Source organism: Parasteatoda tepidariorum, chromosome 8 (genome assembly GCF_043381705.1).
Source record: "Parasteatoda tepidariorum isolate YZ-2023 chromosome 8, CAS_Ptep_4.0, whole genome shotgun sequence".
NCBI classification, from domain to species: Eukaryota; Metazoa; Arthropoda; class Arachnida; order Araneae; family Theridiidae; genus Parasteatoda; species Parasteatoda tepidariorum.
This window is the reverse complement of record NC_092211.1, coordinates 86,024,358-86,045,243: the sequence shown is the minus strand read 5'-3', so window position 1 is coordinate 86,045,243 and position 20,886 is coordinate 86,024,358. Positions and strand designations below refer to the sequence as shown.

Sequence of the window (20,886 nt, the reverse complement as noted above, 5' to 3'; positions counted from 1 at the left end):
CACCTTAACTAACTTTAGATCTAATGATTGGATCTTCACGTTCTAGGATTCAATCATAATGATTCAGAAGGGTGATCTTAAATATGCTAATTAATTAGTTCAGACGATAATTTAAGTTACGAAATCAAACACAAAAACAAAGTTTCTCTGCATAAACATACCTTTATTTCTACAGATTTTGGTTTCTGATCAGCAAAATATAGAGGAAAGCCGCAATCTGGGAAATATGGTAATGTTTAAAAATATTTAATCTGGAAAATATTTCAAATTTAATTTCTTAAGAACTATTCAACTGATTTCGCTCAAACTTTATATTTTCCCATGTAAAATTACATATTTTAAAATGATGTAAAATATTGTATACCTTACAATTCAAAATTTTTTTCGACCATTATTAAATAAAATAATAAATATGTACTAAAATTTATTTTTTGCACAGAATTATCTATGGATAAACGGATTTTATAAGCGTGTGCAAAATTTTTTTCATTTGTTTAGAAAGTTCAAACTTTAAACCGCTCTCTTGACCAAAGTAAGGGGAACACATTTTTCAGATTACTGCTACCCTCTAGGTTTTGGAGGTCAGAAATCCAAATCTGTCGAAAAAAAATGGTATATTGATTCAGGGAAAGTACGTTTTTGTGTCTGATTTCGTACCTTTAAATATCTAAACTAATAAAAAAAATTTTTTACTACTGTTGTTGAACAGTCGGCCCAATTTTCGGGTTTACGACTACTACTGTTCAACTCCGTAGCCTTGTAATTTTTACCGCAATCCAGGTATGTTTATTTAGAGAAAGTATGTTTATTCGTTTTCGTGTCTTATTTCTGAAACTTAAAATATCGTCTGCTCTGGTTAATTAGCATAATTGAGGTCACCCCCTCAAACCATTAAGAATACGTCTTTGAATGTGAAGATCTGATCATTAGATCAAAAGTTATTTAGGGTTGTCCTTTTTTGGGGGGCATTGTACATGTGACAAATCAGAAATTTTTGTGTTCTCAACAAGTGACACCTAAAGTTATATAGACTTGTTGACTGTAAAAAAAAATCTTCGATTTGTAAGATTTAATTGCAACTATGTGAATATTATTAACCCAGTCCCTGACACTAATTTACTTCCAATAAGTAGTCTATGAATCATAATTGTGATATTATAATCGTAATCTAAAAAAAAAGGTAAGAAAGATAACTTGTTTAACGGCAATGACAATAAAAAACAAAATGTATTACTTAAACATTCTTGTCTTGTCGCATCACCATAAAAGCCATCCATACATTCTTCACAATGATGACCTCCTGTATTATACAAACATTGTAAACACTCTCCTGTGTCTGGGTTGCAGTTGCCAGGAACAGTTTCATCAGTATTTCTGTTGCACTCACACTTTTGGCATGTTCCATTTGGCACAGTTGGTTGACCATAGTAATTGTTGGCACAACGGTCACAGCGCTCACCTAAAAATAAAAAGTATTGCTGAATAATACTATGTTTCTTGAATACTACAAAGCAAATATTAAACTGCACACATATAAAGAATAATAACTACATTATGTTAATAGACCTAATAAATTCATTCTCATATTTTTTTAAACTTTGACCTTATGAAAAATTGCAGAAAATTTAATGGGTAATCTATTCTAAACCATTTATGTATGAAGCAAAAAAAAGTCTTACAAAATTGTTCCTCAAAAATTGAAAATCATTTTTAAATGACAGAACATTCAATGGCAGAATTAAGTTTTGACTGCTGGAAAAGGAACTGTAGATTCATAATTAAGTTCACAGTGCAGATTGACCTTATTATTTGCCTTAACAAAATGATTTCATCATTGTGAAATGAAATGTGAAAATTTTATGAATATTAAATCAAATAATACAGTACAGGATTTTAGATTAGAATCAGTATGATTTTTCTTAACAAGAAAAAAAACCTAGAAAAACATCAGATGGGTTTTTGTTTCTTTTCACAATTGCAACTTGTAATTTTAATTAAAAAAAGCAGAAGAAAAAATACCAGCGGTAAGATTTATAATAAAAAAATTCCCAAACTTTTTCTCTAAAATTTTTACTTTTATTGGTTACATTTCGTACTGCTATCTTTAAATTTTTTAGCTAATTCGGAAAAAAAAATTATACATTAATAAAATATATTATAATATTGAGTATGAATTAAATACTAAAAAAATTTATGCTCGAAAAAAATCCTTAAAAGAAGAGAAAAAATTTTAACTCTTTTTATGTATATCTGAACTAAATTAATTTCCATATGCTTAAATTATAGGAAATTATTAAGGCGGCATGAGTATAAATGCGGCAATAATTTTGGTAAATTTTCCTTAAATGAGCAATGAAATTATGAAAGTAAAAAATTTTAGCAATTACCTTGAAACTACTTTTAAATAACTAGATTAATTTATAATAAATTTATTCCAGTTTTTATATGTACTAGATTGACTTTTATAGAAGGTTTATAAACAACCTCTGATATTAAATACATAAAAATAAATAGAATGAATTGAATAGCCCACGTAATTCGAATGAGTGATGTTAATACAATAAAAAAGATATCGCTTTTTAGACCCACTGGAACAAGAAAGCTGGGAAGCTACAATTCAGATGGGCTGATTCTGGGAAGTCTGATTTTCTTGCAATTAATGAAAAGAATTGGAGATCAAAGATAAAGCAAAAATCATTATGGAGAAATCTTCGGAGGAAGGCATTGGCCCACATTGGGATGTTTGGTCAATTATGATGATGATGAATTCCAGTTTCATTAGCATCAAAAGTTATGTATTAATAATAACATTTTGGTTAATGAAAATTATTTATTGCCCAAAATACCAGTTCTTTCACAAAATACCAAAGATTAAAATTATTCTGCTATATTATTTACCTGCATATCCTACATCACAGAGACAGAGAACATTTTGAGAGCGAGGATCTAGTTCACAGCTTTGTGCATGACTAAGGCCACTACCAGCAACACCAGGGCATGGGCATGGACGACATGGTATGCCAACACCTATTCTGGGATCACCATAATACCCTGTATCACATCTAAAACGAAAGAAATATTTTTAACTTGTAAATATTATTATTAGTTGTAAACAGTATAAAAAACTGATATCAGTTATTCTGAAACCAATGAAATTCTAACACAACATAAATATCAAAAGAAAGTCTATAATTAAAGACATAAAAAATTAATAATACAAGAAAACATTAGTAATAAAATAAATTTAACTGAGTTATTCTGTGTTATAGACTTAAATAACACATTGGGCTACATAAACTTAAATGACACACTCAAATGACACAACCCTACATTGTTGAAACATACATAATCTAACCATGCAAACAAATACACAGATATGAACAAATACACACATATTTATGGTAGAGTATAAATAAATAATATGTGTAAACCTAAGGAGAAGGCCAAGGATGTCATGCGTAAAACCTCTTTCATATAAAATTATTTTCAGGCATATACATAATTAAATGACAATAAATGATTTGAACATAATTTGAAAATAGATAAGATTTAAATTAACTTGGCAAATCATGGCATTATGACATTTTGAGTCTAAATTGACTTCATATTTAGACTCAAAATGTCTTTAAAATGTGTTTTACATCTTTAGCAATAAATTGAACTGAAAGGTTAAGTGACTCATTAATAAATCACAAAATATAAAAAAAAGCGTGGCAATTAAAGATTATAAAAAACATTAGTTTAAAAATAAAATTTTTTTAATCAACATTTTACTGAAAATACTATAACTAACTTCTATATTTAATATAAACACATAAAATAATGATTTCAAAACAATGCTATAACAAGAATACATTCTGCTATGAATTTTATACAATTGATATTTCTAAAACCAACAGATTCACAGTCATTATAATAAAAAATAGAAATTTTGTGCTGTAATTGCATATAACAACCAACGTTACTGAGCAATTGTAACAAGCTTATCACTATATTGTTTGGCATAGGGTGTTAAATAGCATTATTTTTCGTTCATAATTTACTGCCAGTCTCTCAAACTTCTAAACTTTGATGATATGTATGAGAAATTGCATGAATTAAACACTTCTAAAGTTTCAAAATAATTCTCTAAGTAATTCTTGAGAAATGTGTTAGCATAAAAATCTTTCCATTATTTCATCCAGTTGAAATAGAAATATTGAACCAAATATATAATTTAATTACTGTAAGCATTTTTGAAATAGTGAACATTTAAACAAAAGCAACATCTTTTTTTACCTGTCACATTTAGGACCAGCAGTAAAATCACTGCAATCAATGCAATAGCCAGTTCTTGAATCACAGGTATCTGCGTGTCCATTACAGTCACAGCGTTCACAGTTGGGATAGTTCCAGAAACCTGGCTGACATTCATCACACTGACGTCCATAAGTGTTGGGCCGACATTTGCAATTTCCGCTTTGTGCATCACAGAAATTGTCAAGAGAACCAACGCTGTTACAATCACAAGCTAAAGCAGAATAAAAAGAACATTGATTGATAACAAGAATATATAAATGGTACAAAACATCTTTCTTAACCATATACAGTACTCTCGAAACCTTGTTAGGTCAAAAAAATATTTTTCCTCTCAGAATTATATATCCACCTAATCGTAATTTGTATTCCTATGTCGAAGGTTTTTTTTTCAAAACCTTGTTATGTCGAATTTTTTTCGAAATAGAAAATGCATTTCTTTTAGAAAAATCGCAATGTAAGTTTATTGTAACTCAATTTTTTTTTCTATTACATGCATAGCTATTTTTGTCTTACTTTTAAAAATAAAATTATAATTGTTGTATTTAGACTTATAGTCAACTATCATTACATACATATTTATTAATAGTTATACTTATGCTTTATTACTCATTATTTTACTCATTAGCGTTATATTTTAGAATATATTTTTCTACTTTTTTGAGCATATCTAGTCCTGAACTTGCTATCTCAAAAACTCACTATCTCGAAAATATTTTTAGCGTCTCTTTAACTTTGCGATATCTAGAGTATACTGTAATAATTTAATAAAAGAAGTCCCACTCTGAAAAGTAAAAAAGAATATATTCAAAAAACAAAACTGTAGAAATATTCAACTCCAACACCAAATTTCATTAAGAGATTTAACTCTCTTATATTATGATTTTATTCTAATAAGATTCTCCCTAATTCCTAAGAAAATATTTATAATATTAAAATGGTAAAGGTTAATCTCAATATTTTGATTTTTATCTTATTTTTTCCATAGTTCCAAATATTAAATAAAATATTTTATTTAAAACTAAATTTTATATTACAAAAATGAAGTTAAACATATATTCTTTTACAAAATATTAAATTTAATATTAAAGTCATGCAAAACAATTGTAAAAAATGAACAATAAACACATATAAATAAATACCAAATACTATTTTAGCAAATTTTAAATAACATTTACAAGATGATTCTTCTCTACATGATCATAATTGATATATAAAATATCTATGACAAATTAAATAATATAATAATTTCGTAAATTAAATTCATTAATTTCAATTAAAGCTTATTTCTGTTAATAATAAATATTTAAATGCGTAGTTCAGTTCTTATAAACACGATATTGTTGCAATTATGTATACTTAATCAGTGCTTTTGCAAGACTGAAAACTGTATGTCTTTATGGCCCAGGACATTCAAATTTCTTTTTTTCAGTAAAAGCAGTTCCCAATTAAAAATAATATGAATTTTTCATTTATATTCTTCAGTGATATCACTGCCTTAAAAGTCTTCAGTGTCTGCATTTTGAGCTGAAATTCCCGTAATTGTTTTAAATTCTTCCTCACGTATTTTGTCCTAGCATTAGCAATGTATTTTTTTTTGCTTAAATTTTTTCTACAAGCAAAAATAGTTATTTTTTAAATTTATTTATTCTTTTTAAAAATCAATTTTGTTAACTTAAATTTGTTAAAGCTCTATTATTAAACACTATAATTCCAGACTCCAGAGAAAGCATAACTTTTTGCTATGTGCCTTTTTTGTCCATTATTTTTAGTTTTGGAATGTCCCTTCAACTATTTTTGGTATATTTGACACACTATAAGATGAATCTCTGCTTAGTACACTTAAAAAAAATAAATAAAATAAAAAATAACCAACAAAGTAAAAAACACTCAAATGTTAATAGAAAGCAATAACTTACGGCGACATCCTGCAGGACCAAATCCATAAGTTCCAGGAGCGCATCGATCGCATCTTCGTCCAACAACGTGAGCTTTGCAAGTGCACTGTCCACCAAGATTATCACAGTTGGTACTCAATGATCCAGTAGGGTCACATGCACATTCTAAAAACAGCACATTAGATAAAAAGGAATAATAACATCACCTCATTATTTTCAACCCCCTCAACACACATATGCTGCATTTCACTGGTAATTATTATTATTAAACTATTAGTAACCAGGTTATTTAGACATTAATAATCTGTTAACAGGAAAATTTTGCAAGCGATTTCAAATATATTTTTAGAAATGGATGAGTGAATTAATTGTTAGTCCCTAAGCTTACCATGAGCCTTATCATAGACATAAAATCCTATGCTGTACAGATACTTTTTACACACTTCGTTTGGAATCGGACGTACGACCGAGTAAAAAGCTTGACCGCAGCGGAATCGCTCAAATTCTTGTCTCCTGTATTCGTTGGCAGCTGATCCATGGAAAAATGATATGCTGTCTATTCTTGGAACGAAAGCGATCTGAAAGAGATCATTCGTAAGTTTATTATTCATTTAATCAAACAAAATAATAAATTTATGGAATTAAAATTTTTATTACAGTGCTCTCATTTTTAGGTACTTATCTGACAGTTGGACACCAGAAAAGAAACAAAAATGACAGTGCAAAAATGGCAGTAACTTCCTTTTCAAGTAGGGGAAAAAATTATGATAATTTTGTCACATTATTAGTCTATATTTTCACTGATCCAAACACCAGTTGCCATTTTATTAGAAAAAAAATTTTTATACGAATTTAAATGAAAAGTTAGAATATAAAGATAATGTAATTGCATGTTTATGATGAAATATGATATTTTGCTATTGGGAAAAAAACCATGACCATGTAGAAATCAAAGCAAAAACTTAAAAATAAAAAAAAGGAAAATTATTTAGAATTATGAGAAAATAATCACAAGTAAAGCATGTCACAAATGAATTTTAAAATGTGTGATTCTAAAATAGCAAGTTGCTATAATACTGGATGAAAAATATTTAGATTTTCAAATGACAACCATGGAAAAGGGTAGCAATAACTACTGAAAACCGCAGGTTGTGCACCCCTATATTATATGTTTGTATATTATACGTTATGACGTTTGTATATTAGATATTAGACGTTTATAATGTGGGTGCTATATGTATTTTGAAGACGTGATTGAACAGCTGAGAGGGTGAGGGTTTTCATTGACAATGAATTTAAATAAATTATAATTACAATTTACGTATTGTCAATAGAACATAAAAATTTTGCCTTACTTTAAATTCTAATTCAAAGCTTTGGTTTTGATTGCTGGAGTGAAAAAAGAGATAAAGCTTAAAAAAGTAATAAGATTTTTAAAAACACATTCAAGTTACATTACTCAAACTAATTTTAATGTTTTCATGCCTCCTTTACTAGTGATACAAAATATTTTAATAGCATTTCGGATTTCTTGGATTTAAAATTTAATGCATGACCTCTAATGACAATGCTCTTTCTCTTAATTTTCACCAAGTATTTTATATATAAAGGGTACGAAATTAAAACAAATAAATATATAATACTGCGCATTACCCATGTAGTTACAAAAAGAGAAAAATCACATATTATAGTGATAACAGATAAACATCTATTGTAGTACAATACTAAGATCTAAATCTATGGAGAGAAACAATATAAATACTTGTTCTGATATTTAATTAAAATAACTATTTAGAACAAATGAGGTATGAGGTTGAGGGGGAATGATACAGAAATGATTTCATGCAAACATCCTAAGCAAAACGATAAAAAACATACAATTATGTCTCCCTTTTTATTTCCTTGAATTGATTTTCCAATTATTGGTTATTTTTAAAACACCCAAGGCAACACGGCTGATAATTCAATTGACAACTCTGAACACTTTAATTTATTTTGAATAGTTATTGAACACATTTAGTTTATTAAATTTTATTGAACACTTCCAATGGTTCCACTGTTCAAAAACTATTCTAATTCAATTCCATTTACTTGTTTATTATATTATCACCATATAATAATGAAATAGAATAAGAAAAGATTATATTCCTGTCAACAAAGTAGCACTTTTATATTAATTAAACAATTTTAAAAATATTTTTTAACAAAATTTATAATTAACATAATTCCATATTTAAATAATTTAATATTAAAAAAACATGTGGTGTAAGGTTCATGCATTATGTGCAGAACAGGAATGTGTCTTAAATGCATGCAATTAAAATCACATAAGGGTTTATAGGTTGCATCTGGTGCAAATCTGGTGCTAAGGAGTACATTCAAACATATATTAAAATAGACCTTGATATGACAGGATTGTAGATATGCACCAAATACTTTTTCAGAATGGAATCCTGAAAATAATTATAATTAGGTTATCACAAAGCTTTTTCCAAATCTATATCTTAATGATCATTACTCTACAGAGGGAGATAAAAATGTAATACAGTAGGGAACCGATTATCCGGAACGGTAGTCTTTAGGTCACTCTTTCTCTCATTCAATTGAAAATAAAAATAAAAGCTATTTAAAAGATTTTTATCAACTGCAAGTACTTTCAATGAATGATTCTTTTCACTAAGTTTATACTTATATTTATATTCTATCCCTTCTCTTCTATTTTTAAAAGATTGCTTCAGGAGTCTGAATTTATACATTTTAAAATTTACTTTTATAAAATTATGCAAAACTGACTAATATTTCATTTAAATGCATTAAACATTTAAAAGTCTGACTAATATGTACAGATAAAATGTATTACATTAATAAAAATTGACTAATGTACATTAAAAATTCATCAAACATTAGAATAATTAGACATTAATAATAATTGATAAACTTGCTAAAGAAAGGAAGGAGAGAATTCAGTCACTGTTTTTATGCCTTTAAAAATACGAACAAGAACATTTTAATACGTAGTTAGTAATGTAATGTCTAAAAATATTTACAAAATTTATAACTGTAAAGCTTTAAAATAAAGCGTTTTCATATACACTACCAAGAATTAGTAAATACAAGAAAATATAAAAGCCTGCTAATACTTGTCATCAGCATATTATTATAACTAAAAATTGCTTTTAAAAGAGCCAGAAGTTTCATTTGTTTCTTTGGTAGTCAAGTATATTTAAAAATGTAAGCTTATAAGACAAATTTTAAATCAGCTTGCTTTAGAAAAAAAAAAATTCTCATCACTTAAAATCTTATTAAAAGCATAAAAAACCATCTTAATCATTGCTTATATGATTTCAAGAATTTAAATCAATAAATTTTTTTTTAAAAAAAAAGAAACAAGTGATTTAAAAGTGTGATTGCACTGATCTCAGCAATTTTATTTATTTTCTCAGGTCAATTTTTTATCAATAAGACTTACATATATTTTTTGTATACTATTTGTTTGCTGGTTTATAACTATAGGAAGAATTTTTAAAAATGGTCTCAAATTTAAAAGAATTTCTTAAATTGATAAGTCTTTATATTTTCATTATTTTCCTAATTTATCTTAACAATTCTACATAACTTAAAAATATTCTACAAATTTGGTAAAGATAATTCTTTTATACTATAACTATAGAAAGAATTTCCAAAAATTGTCTCTGAAATTTAAAAGAACTTTTTAAATTGATAATTGATTGATATGTCTTTATATTTACATTATTTTTATAATTTACCCTATCAATACGCAACTTAAAAATATTCTACAAATTTGGTATAGACAATTCTTTTATACTATAACTATAGAAAGAATTTCCAAAAATGGTTCTGAAACTTAAAAGAACTTTTTAAATTGATAATTGATTGATATGTCTTCATATTTACATTATTTTCATAATTTACCCTATCAATACGCAACTTAAAAATATTTCACAAATTTGGTAAAGATAATTCTTTTATACTGTAAACCATCCATAAATATTTCCAATTCACAAGAATTTTTTAAAAGATACCAGAAAAAAATTTAAACAAGAACATACACTGAAATTATTTCAAATTATTAATGGTAATTCACAATCAACACAGTTTTTTAACATTCAGGAATAATGTAAGCTAAATAAATATGTCACAAATACTTAACCTTTAAATATATAATTTCACCAACAAGTGTTTGTACTATTTTTTAAAAAAAAATAGTTTAATTTTTGTTTATTAAGGTTATAGTAAAATAAAAAAAATCCTCACCGAGTCTACGAGAACTGAGGCTGAGGGAGTTTGAACTTCTTTGTCATAGTGTTTGAACTCAATTCGTACAACATAGCTTTTTCCCTTTTCCAAGCATGCAGGAGGATATACAACAGAAAACCTTTGGCCTGCAAAATTATTTAGAAAAAACATCATTATCACTAGATCTAAGCATAAGAAAAAAAAGTACATTTTCTAAAAAGACCAGTTACGGTACATTCTTGTACAAATTACATTCTTGACGGTAAATAAAAAATGATAATAATTTTGCAATTTTTTTAAAATAAATTAATGGTGTTGCTTAACATCAACACATGTGTGATTGGATTAAGATGGAGATAGGAACATCCCTCATTCTTACATTCAGAAGAATGTCATAGAAATAATAATAATAATTCCATCACTCCTAATGCAATATAAAAAAAAACAGCTCTTTACTTTTGTGATTAGAAAAAGTTACATGGAGAACTATATTGTAGGAAATCAGGTGTGGTTGGAGTTTTATGATATAATTGACTAATTGAAGATTGTGATGAAAACAAGATGATAAAAATGACAGTTGAAGAAGAAAACTGGATGATAATTATAATTCGACTTTTATTCAGTAGTATTTGTAGAGCTCGAGATACAAATTATAATTTTATCCATATGATTTTCTAAGTTAAATAAATTTTGCATAATAATATTTATAAGAACAAGCCATTGAGATAAATCCCCAATGGCATAACTAATCAAAAGCCAAATTAAAAAGTGATAGAATTGTTCCCAAAGAAAAATTAGGAGCATGGAAGAGATCCAAGGTTGGTGATTTACCGCAAGTTATTATGCCAAAAATAAAACCAATCCCCATAATCAATATTAGGTTTGAAAATACTTTGGCGATCACAAATCGTCAACAAGACTGTGAGAATTAGTATAACCATGTAACTGAAACCTATTTGTGGTAAGAAATCAGGAATAAAGAGTTATGAATAGATTTTTGTTTTCCATTAGATGCAACGGTAAATTAATGAGTCTACATTAGAATTGAAATATAAAGTTACCCATTACATTGATCAATAAGAAAAGAATAAAATATGTTATGTTCGCTTTTTATAAATTTTAATAAAAATTAACTAATTTATTTAAAATTCGGTAAAGAATGATTGAAAAAATAAATTCTAAGATTTGAAAAAAATTTTAAAAGCTAGGAAATATGTAATGCCTATTGTGGCAACACAGAAACCATTAATGATCAGTAGTGCATGTCGTAAAAAATAAGAAATGTAACATTTTCACAATAATCATTCACTTAAAAGGAATTATAAACAAATTAATAATAATAAAATAATAATTACCAGATGGTAATGACACAAGCTTAATGTCATCTTGAGGAATAGTATTGGCACAGGGTCCATTTGGATCAACTGGTCCAGGTCTTTCTATCACAACTCTAGCTTCTTCCCATTTTCCAGGAAGCTGTGATAATGAAGATAAATGAATTATTAACCCGAAATGAATTAATAAATTAACAATAGCCTCCCTCCCAACAGAAATTAAATAAACTATCGATTCACAAACTATTTTTTAAAATAAGCACATCTACATATAGGGTATTTGTATATATCTACACTATATAAATTTCCATCATCATTAACTGAACTTAGTACAACTTTTAACTTAAACTGAAAATGCCTGTGATTTTTTTTTTGGCGTAATAATATATCAATTCTTTGGATTAAATTTAAAAGAGAACATAAATGTTTTTTTACTCCTTTAAAACTCAGTGAGAATAAATTTTTTATTCAAGTTAGTTATGAGAATTTTTTCATGCTATATTATTTTTCGACTGAATAAGAAAGCAAAAATTTAAGTTGTTTTGATTAAAACAAATAACAATGACTTCATTTAAAATATAGGATTTTCCAAAAAATATTTCAAACACTAAAAACTTTTTCTTGCACTATAATATGTCAAATACAAAAAAAGGTGGTAATGTGGATAAGAAGTTTATGACATAATTCTAATTAACATAGTGACCATCATCAGTTTAAATGAAGTCTGTTTCCAGAACATTTGATTTCATAAAGCAGCTGGTTTCATTAACCTGAATGACAACACTAAGGAAAAAATTTTTTAATGATTCCGTTCTTGCAGATTTGATTTTAAAAAAGGGCCGATTTTATAATCCAGCAGCCTTATTAGTGGCAATCACTATGTTAATGTAATAATAAAATAAGTTCTCACTTTTAAATTTGCAAAAGACAAAATAAATAAATAAATAAAACAAAATTAGTATCCAGAGCATTTTTTTAAACAAAATGGAATTAATTTAAAATGAAATACTAAAGGATATCTAAAATGAAACTTACAAATTACTAGATAATTAACTATCAATCTGAAAAATACTAAAATTTGTCATTTAATGTAATGCTATATATAACAATAGCATATAAGCAAAACTTTAACTAAAATATGTATTTAAAATCAAGAAAGGGAGATATATTAGATATTTACAACTCTATTAGCTAAATCCAGATAATTGCTTACCAAATAATGATTTTTTTTTAAAAAAAAGAAAAAAACAAGACTTGAATAGGTTATAGTGAAAGAAAATTTTGCAAAACCAAGTTTATACATCCAAAAATATACCTGGAAGATGGCACCTTGCACAAGAAACCACATCTGATAAGCATGTACAGAAAAAAATATTTAAAAGTTAGATTCCTAAGCAACCTGAATAAATCACAAAAATAAATTAGGAGATAAATTAAGGATCAAAATTATTGGAAATACTAAGACCAATGTGTATTTTACTCATGCAGCACAGATCTTCCTCACTTGCAGCACAGGATCCCCAGTGTGACATTGTTGAATTATAAAAATTGTGTAGGAAAAAAATTCTACACAACAAGAAAAAAAATCTGAGAGAAATGAATTTTTCTGATTCTCATTTGCCAGATTGTTTGATTATTTTCTCCAAATTTATTTTTAAATTTTGTTTTCAAGAATGATTTTTCCCCTTTTCCTTTGCTCTGCTGTTTATAAAATTATTAAAAGCTGATTGATCATTAATTTTTCATGTACATCTAAGTTGATCTGAGACTGGATAATTCCCAGGAAGGTAAAGCAAGTTTGGAGTGGGGGTCGGTTTTGGTCCACTTGATAGATTTTTCAACACACTAAAATTAGTTAAAATACTAAAGTTTCAACCTACTAGTTTTACATTTTCTTTTCCTCAATCTGACATGCATTTCTAAAAATATTTCTATTTAAAAAATTAGTAGCCCATTTTTATTTTGCAATTACAGTGCTATCTGTGAATCAAAATGCAAACACTTATAAGATAATATAAAGCATTATATATAAATTGGATTTTTTTCCAGAGAGTTCAAATCTGCAATAAAAAGGGAATCTCTAGTTAAGAATTTGAAGTTTTCTCCAGTCCCATGAGTTAGATGGGGACAGTTGATCACTGATTGCATAATTTGAAAATATTACAGATGTTCAGCTTTTTAACAGATGTATATTTTGCTGTATAGTTAACAGTTTACATTTTTTTTTCTTACATCTTGTATATTATAACATCCTTTTTTGTGGAGCAACTTTTAAATTTGAATCAAAAGTTTAAAAAGTCTAGCTATTAAGTATGAAAAAAAATGTGCATTGCACTTTTTATACAAAAATGTTTTTACAGTACATATAGTACATTGAAAGTAAGCTTTCATAAAATTAAAATAATATTAGGCAAAACCAGAAACAAAGTTTTTTTCTTTAAAAACAGTGAACATTTAAAATGTAGCTGAAAATTATGATTGTTTATGATTGTTATTGAATGAATGATTGTTATGTTGTTGAATGATTGTTTAGAATACTTTTTAAACACAAACTGTCAATAAAATTGTTAAAATCAAGAGACTATTAATGTTAATACATAACTGTTAATACATAATGAATACAATAAAAGTTAATCAAGTTATGTATTAATGTTAATACATAATACAATTAATACAAAACTTGATTTAATCCGAGATAATTTGAAGTAAACACAAAAATTACATCCCTTATATAATTTCTATGAAGGCTGAAAGTTCTCTGATTTATAAAAGCAGGGTGTGAAAAAACGGATCTAAGTTGTATCTTTAACAACTCTCATCAGACTCGGAAAAAAATTGCTTGAAAAATAATCACTTCATTTAAATTCATTAAAAACTGCTTTATTTAATTAAATTAATAAATCTTTAAAAAAAATACTTGAATCAGAGCTTTTGTTACATCATATCTGCATAATGCAAAATTAAAGAAATTTTTACTTGTCCTCTATTTTCCATTTATGTTAATATAAAAGCATAAATGCATGAAAAGTAATTCAATTTAAATTAATGAAATGATAAAGGTTAAAGAATGCAAAGTTAAAAGTATAAAATAATGTACCTGAGGTTCATATCGAACTACAATGTCATATTCCAGCGACTGAGGAATATCAGTGATGTCAAACTCCAGGTGTGATCCTTCAAACACCCTCATGAATCCTAATCCTGTCCATGTTGAATCTCTGTCTCCATAAGGTTCCCTCACTAAAACTTGTGTATCCTAAAACAATAAATGTTATGGAATGATAGGTACTTTATCTAAGTCACACTAGAGCTGCACAACAATTGGCGATTGTCTGCGAAACATCCCTGAGGATGATCTGAAAACATGCCATCGCAATTTTGATCCTCTGCAGAGGGGGGATGGCTCCCCTGCTTTATTATGGAATGGAGATATGTCTGTACCAATATATCTGACACTTTATACCCAGTATTTTAAAGTACCTAGCATTCAAAATGAATAAATTCTTAAATTAATGCACTTATTTTGTATCAATTCATATCTAACATGTAAGAAAGTAAAACTGTCAAACAAATGAAAAAAAATGACTTATTACACATATAAATGCATCAACTAGATCAGCGCTTCCCAACACTTTTGTCACCACAGATCGGTCAACGTTTGATAAATTTACCACAGGTATCTAAAGACGGGGCGGGGCAGACATTGATTGTTTATAATTTAGATAGCGTTGATTTATTAAATTTAATTGCGTTTAAAACAGTTACATCCGTAGTACAGATGAAACTTTAGGTGACGGACTTTAATTTTAAATTTATCTCATATAAGTTTTATCTCAGCTCCCAGTTAACCTCTCATCCGTAAAAAGTCACACAAACTCTAAAATACAACACAGTAAGTAAAATGGAAATAATATAGTGTTCCTTTGAGCAACCCGGTACCGTTTGATCCACAGGTGGTACGGATTTGAGGCTCGGAGACCACTGAGCTGAATGACACCACCGTTTTAAATTTTGTACCCCAATACATTCATTTATAGGAAAGAATTAAAATATCAACTTCACTAGTATCAGCTGAAATGGTACTCTAACTCAAAGAAGAATCGATTTCTTCTTTGAATTTAGTTCCAGCTGGACTGGCATTCATCTGTGCACTCATATCAACTTGCATTCATCTGTTGATATACATGTTACCGGCAAAGTCTATAGAATGCCTAGGCATTGAATATAATGCCTAAAACTAGCCAGCAATGTATGAAACGATTTATATTTCTCACATTTCCAAGGCATTCTACAGAATACCAAATGAGAAACTGGCAAAGTATAAAACACATCTCCGATTCGTCAAAATGTCATTCAAGCCTGCCATGTTGCAACAAATAGATTAGTTTCTTTTTTTTTATGTAAAATTTTTATTTGCCTTAATAAGAAAAGCATATGCTTTGTACAACGTTCTTTTTCCTTACGCATTTTTATTAAATTTGGTTTAATGGCACTCATTATTTTTTTAAAATAACATTTTTATTTTTGAGAAATGTACATCAATGTTTTTACTATACTTTACCTAAATAGCATTTGTCACTCTATAGAATGCCAAGGTATTATATACAATGCCTAGGGAAAGTGTGTAATAGTTGGTTACTTTTTTTAAACTGACACAAGAAAATTGATATTTGTAACAAATTTATTACCAAGAAGATGTTTCTGTCTAAGCAACAGAATAAAAAAAAAACCACTAAACAATATTAATAATCAGCATTTTCAACCTAAGTGATTGTTCATTAAACCTTGTAGATATAAGACGTGTAAGATGTGATATATTCATGGACATTTGTGCCTTTTTACTGTTTCCCTGAAATATAGATTTAAAATATAAATTGAAACTTACAGGTGTTCCTTTAGCAAGTTCAGCTTCAAAAACCATGTAGTCTAAATTCCCAGAAAAAAAACCAGCCTCAGGTTGATCACAACGTCTTCCACCAACGTGCGCTCGGCATCTGCACTGCCCAGTTATGACGTCACAGTTATTATCGTAAGAACCACCAGCATCGCAGTCACATGGTTTGCACCCTTCATCGTCATTGCTTAAGCCCCAATACTCTGGCTAAAAACAGATTGAATTTGTGAAAATACATTTAATATGACAAACCACATCAAAAGTAGATTTTGTACATTCAAAAAATTATGTTCAATGTGACATTAAATACATTCTATTACTATACATTACTATTCTTTATTCAATACGTTATATTACATTCAGTATATAATCTAAAAGCTGTGATTTCTCCTAACTTACAAGATTGGTTTAGTCACTTCATTGTTTTTTTTTTCTTTTTTGTTTCTTTTAAATAACCAATGTGAAAAATTCTAATATTATTAATAATAACCCAACAACAAAAGATTTATCACAAGTTTTAAAGAACTTAGTTCAAAAGAGAGGAAAATCTGTTTTAAATTTCAAAAAGATGTATATACACAGGATTATAATAATGCTTAGTCCAATAAAAAAAAATAGGGCATGTTAAAAAATAAACATAATAATGATAATTAATTATTATGATTAATATTAAATAATAAATATTAATAATTATTATTAAAAAATACTACAATTATTATTATAATAATAATTATTCCAAAAATTATTACAGTTGTTGTTAATATTAAAATTATTATAATACCAATACTATAATGCATTACCACAATATAACATGAAATAGACTACTCACAAGACACTGATTACAGTCGCGCCCAACGACATTCCTTTTGCACACACATTCTCCTGTATATACGTTACATCCATAGTTTCCAATGGTGCCAAGTACATTGCATGTACATGCTGAAAAGTAATTAATATTACCAAAGTTATTAAAAACAGCATAATAATCACAAAAATTTACATTAAATGCAACACACAAATTCGTACAAATACTGCTTTATACACAATTAATAACGTAGCCGAATTAAAAATTTTAAAAAGTAGGAATAAATTTACAATAATTACAGTAATCAACATTATAAAAGTACATTTTAAGAGGAATAAGAGTTTCACAAGTTGATAAAGGGTCTTCCTTTTTTTTCATTATTTTTTACTTTTTGTGAAACAGTTTAAAGAAATCAAAAATTGATTTTAAATTTTTCAAAAAGTTATTGAACATTGATACTAAACTTTCAATAAAATAGCTATAAAAATCATAATTCTTTTTTTCAAAAAGATAATTTTTTTTTTCATTCGATGACTAGTAAGTTTTTAAGAATATTTAATATTTTACTGATATAAAATTTCAAAATGATAAGATGCACTTAAAAATATTAAATGTAATTGTAATGTTTAAATAACATTTATAAAATGACTTAAAATCTTTAAAAAATATTTCTTTCAAATTTGCTTATAATAAAACAAGTTCCATTTTGATAAATCACCAGTTAATCAAGTAAAGGATGTACCCAGCTTTAATTGAAACCAAAAGTGCACAGATGTAACGTTAAAAGAAATTTTTAAACTCTTGTACTAATTTTTTAAAAGATAAGACAAACTATTTTAAGCACTATGAAATATGTATTATAATTTTAAAAAAAACATAAAACATTTTAAAAAATAAACAAAACACACACAAAAATACCTTGAAGATGGAAATATTTCTGAAGTCTCTAAAAAATATATATATATATAATTTGTCAAAAATATCAATTATCCTTTACTCACAAAAATATTACACACGAGTCATTTACCTTCGCATCCCTCAGGGTTTTCTGCCTGGAAATTCCAAAAGCCGTTTTTACACCGATCACAACGACGCCCGTCGACATTCCGTTTACAGTGACAACGTCCAGCAACCAGACCAGAAAGTAAATCGGTACGGGAGTCACAAATGCCTTCATCTAGCGAACCAGTAGGATCACAATCACAAGCTAAAAATAAAATCAATATATTAATAAAAATAAAACAAACATAATTACTATGTGCATGTTAGTAGATTGCAGTCATAATAAAATTCACCTTAAACTATGTGCATGTCAGTAGATATGACAAAACTCACCTTGACATATATTTGGGTCTCTGATGTCCCTTCCTGGATCTTGATAGAAAAACGGCTTGCACAACTCGCAATTTCTTCCCTGTGTATTGTGTTCACAGTCATCGCATACACCACCACTGACTCTTCCTGTTGCTTCATATACTGCATTATCAAAGTGGCATTTAGATGCATGGCCATTACAGTTGCATCCTAAACAGGAAACAAATTATGATGAGTGCTACATAATCATCAAAACAACATTAAAGAAACATACTATGGTTAATGCTGTATCAATATTTCAAGCAGATGATAATTGAAACAACATTTAGGAAACAAACTATGATTAGTGTAGGATCATATTTCAAGTTAATTTAAACAAATTAGGGAACAAACTTTGCTTAGTGCAGTAGCATATTTTAAATGAATGATTAGTAAAACTACAATTGGGAAACAAACTATGATCGGTGAAGTATATTTAAAATGAATGATTATTGAAACAACATTTAGATACTATGATCAGTGCAGTATCATACTTCACCTGAACGATTATTTAAGATATTAAAAAACAAATTATGCCATTGTAATACTTAAAGTGAAGAATTGATTAAAAAATAGTCTGGAAACAAATTATAATTAATATTTCATTTCAACTTAATTAAAAAATAGAGCAGTTAAAAATAAAGATCTAATGAATAAAATTTAAATACAATTCCATTTTCTCAATTTAATTCCGAGCATAACAAAAAGGAATAATTAAAAAATGGGTAATTGTATTTTATATTAAAAGGTTATTGCTTGTGATGAAAAGAAAAATCTTTATATGTTGGCATTGTTGTTTGCCATTCAGAAATGTTATTTTCTTTTGAGTTTCCTAGTGATGTCTAATCAGCTAACTCAAATATGCATTTTCTTGACTTAAAATCACTTAACCTAATACTCATTCTATCTTTTTCTCATTCTTTTTTAATAACCATATTTTTTGCTGTCAAATTAAAGCGCGCCAAAATCATTTATGACGAGCACAAAGGGAGCACAACATTCAAACTGTATAACCAAGTACTCTTTCAAAACGGGTTTTAGGAAAAAACAACAACAGTTCATAAATTCTAACCAAATTTAATGTGTAGTACTTACTTTATTTATATTTCTGTTCAGTGCAAAAGAAGATTATAAATTTGCTTTTTAACTATCTTATTATGTCTTTGTTGTGATATTGTTTTTCAGATTATTTTTAGACTTATGGCCTGAAAAAATATGATAATTTGCACCCCTGCCTTCGAAAGATGTTTTTACACACTCAAAAGTCACAGAGTACATTGGGGAGGTTCAGCATGAAATTTTTTACTCTCATTGTTATCAGCATATATACATACATATTCTCTCTTCTATCACAAAGTAACAAAATTGATGGCTCATGAAAGTTTGTTTTAAAACTTTTCATGACCCCTTGACTAAATAACCCTTGTAAAATCCAGTGAAAAAAATTCAAATTCAAGCGCTACACAATTATCAATTTTACGTTTTTATCCTTGATTGCCTTTCCCATTTTGAAATTGATTTCATCGACATGCCAGAGTTATCTAGGCTTTCTTACTGTATCATTATCATATTTTTTCACATAATTAAGCTACAAGAGTTTTTGGAGTTGAAAAGAATTTCTTCTGATAAAATACAGATATATTAAAACACACTACAGTTGCTACGTACAAACATTGTAATCTATATTATAAATCTCGAAGACTGTTGTAATCTATATTATAAATTACAAAAATTGTTGTAATCTATATAATACTGTCAGATATATTAGAATCTTATGAAATTCAGATATATTAGAACTCCCTATAGCTGTTAATCACAAACATTGTAATAATCTATAGAATAAATTACAAAGATCTTTGTAATTTATAAAATATTTCTTAAGCATATTTACTTTTTTCATTAAAAATTATTCTTTTTCTTCATATGATCATTTAACCAACTGAATTATAATTTTATGTAAAGATTAATTTTGAGCTTGTAAAGCACATTATTGAACACAAAATTAAATTTTTATTTCTTGAGCAACCATTTTAATACAGAAAGTAACTG

General features: G+C 27.3%; 1 protein-coding gene across 2 annotated transcripts in view; it reads right to left on the bottom strand.

Moving 5' to 3' along the window:
• LOC107439460 (laminin subunit beta-1) overlaps window positions 1–20,886 on the bottom strand; it is a 57,067-nt gene that overhangs the window by 21,979 nt on the left and 14,202 nt on the right. For both annotated transcript variants that reach the window (XM_071184323.1, XM_071184324.1), the window contains exons 9-20: window positions 18,820–19,008; window positions 18,512–18,691; window positions 17,509–17,618; window positions 16,671–16,886; window positions 14,883–15,041; window positions 11,807–11,927; window positions 10,470–10,597; window positions 6,583–6,772; window positions 6,216–6,359; window positions 4,279–4,510; window positions 2,899–3,062; window positions 1,235–1,459 (exon numbers count right to left, since the gene is read on the bottom strand). In XM_071184323.1, coding sequence (XP_071040424.1) covers window positions 1,235–1,459; window positions 2,899–3,062; window positions 4,279–4,510; window positions 6,216–6,359; window positions 6,583–6,772; window positions 10,470–10,597; window positions 11,807–11,927; window positions 14,883–15,041; window positions 16,671–16,886; window positions 17,509–17,618; window positions 18,512–18,691; window positions 18,820–19,008 — 2,058 coding nt within the window. The remainder of the gene's footprint in view (window positions 1–1,234; window positions 1,460–2,898; window positions 3,063–4,278; window positions 4,511–6,215; window positions 6,360–6,582; window positions 6,773–10,469; window positions 10,598–11,806; window positions 11,928–14,882; window positions 15,042–16,670; window positions 16,887–17,508; window positions 17,619–18,511; window positions 18,692–18,819; window positions 19,009–20,886) is intronic.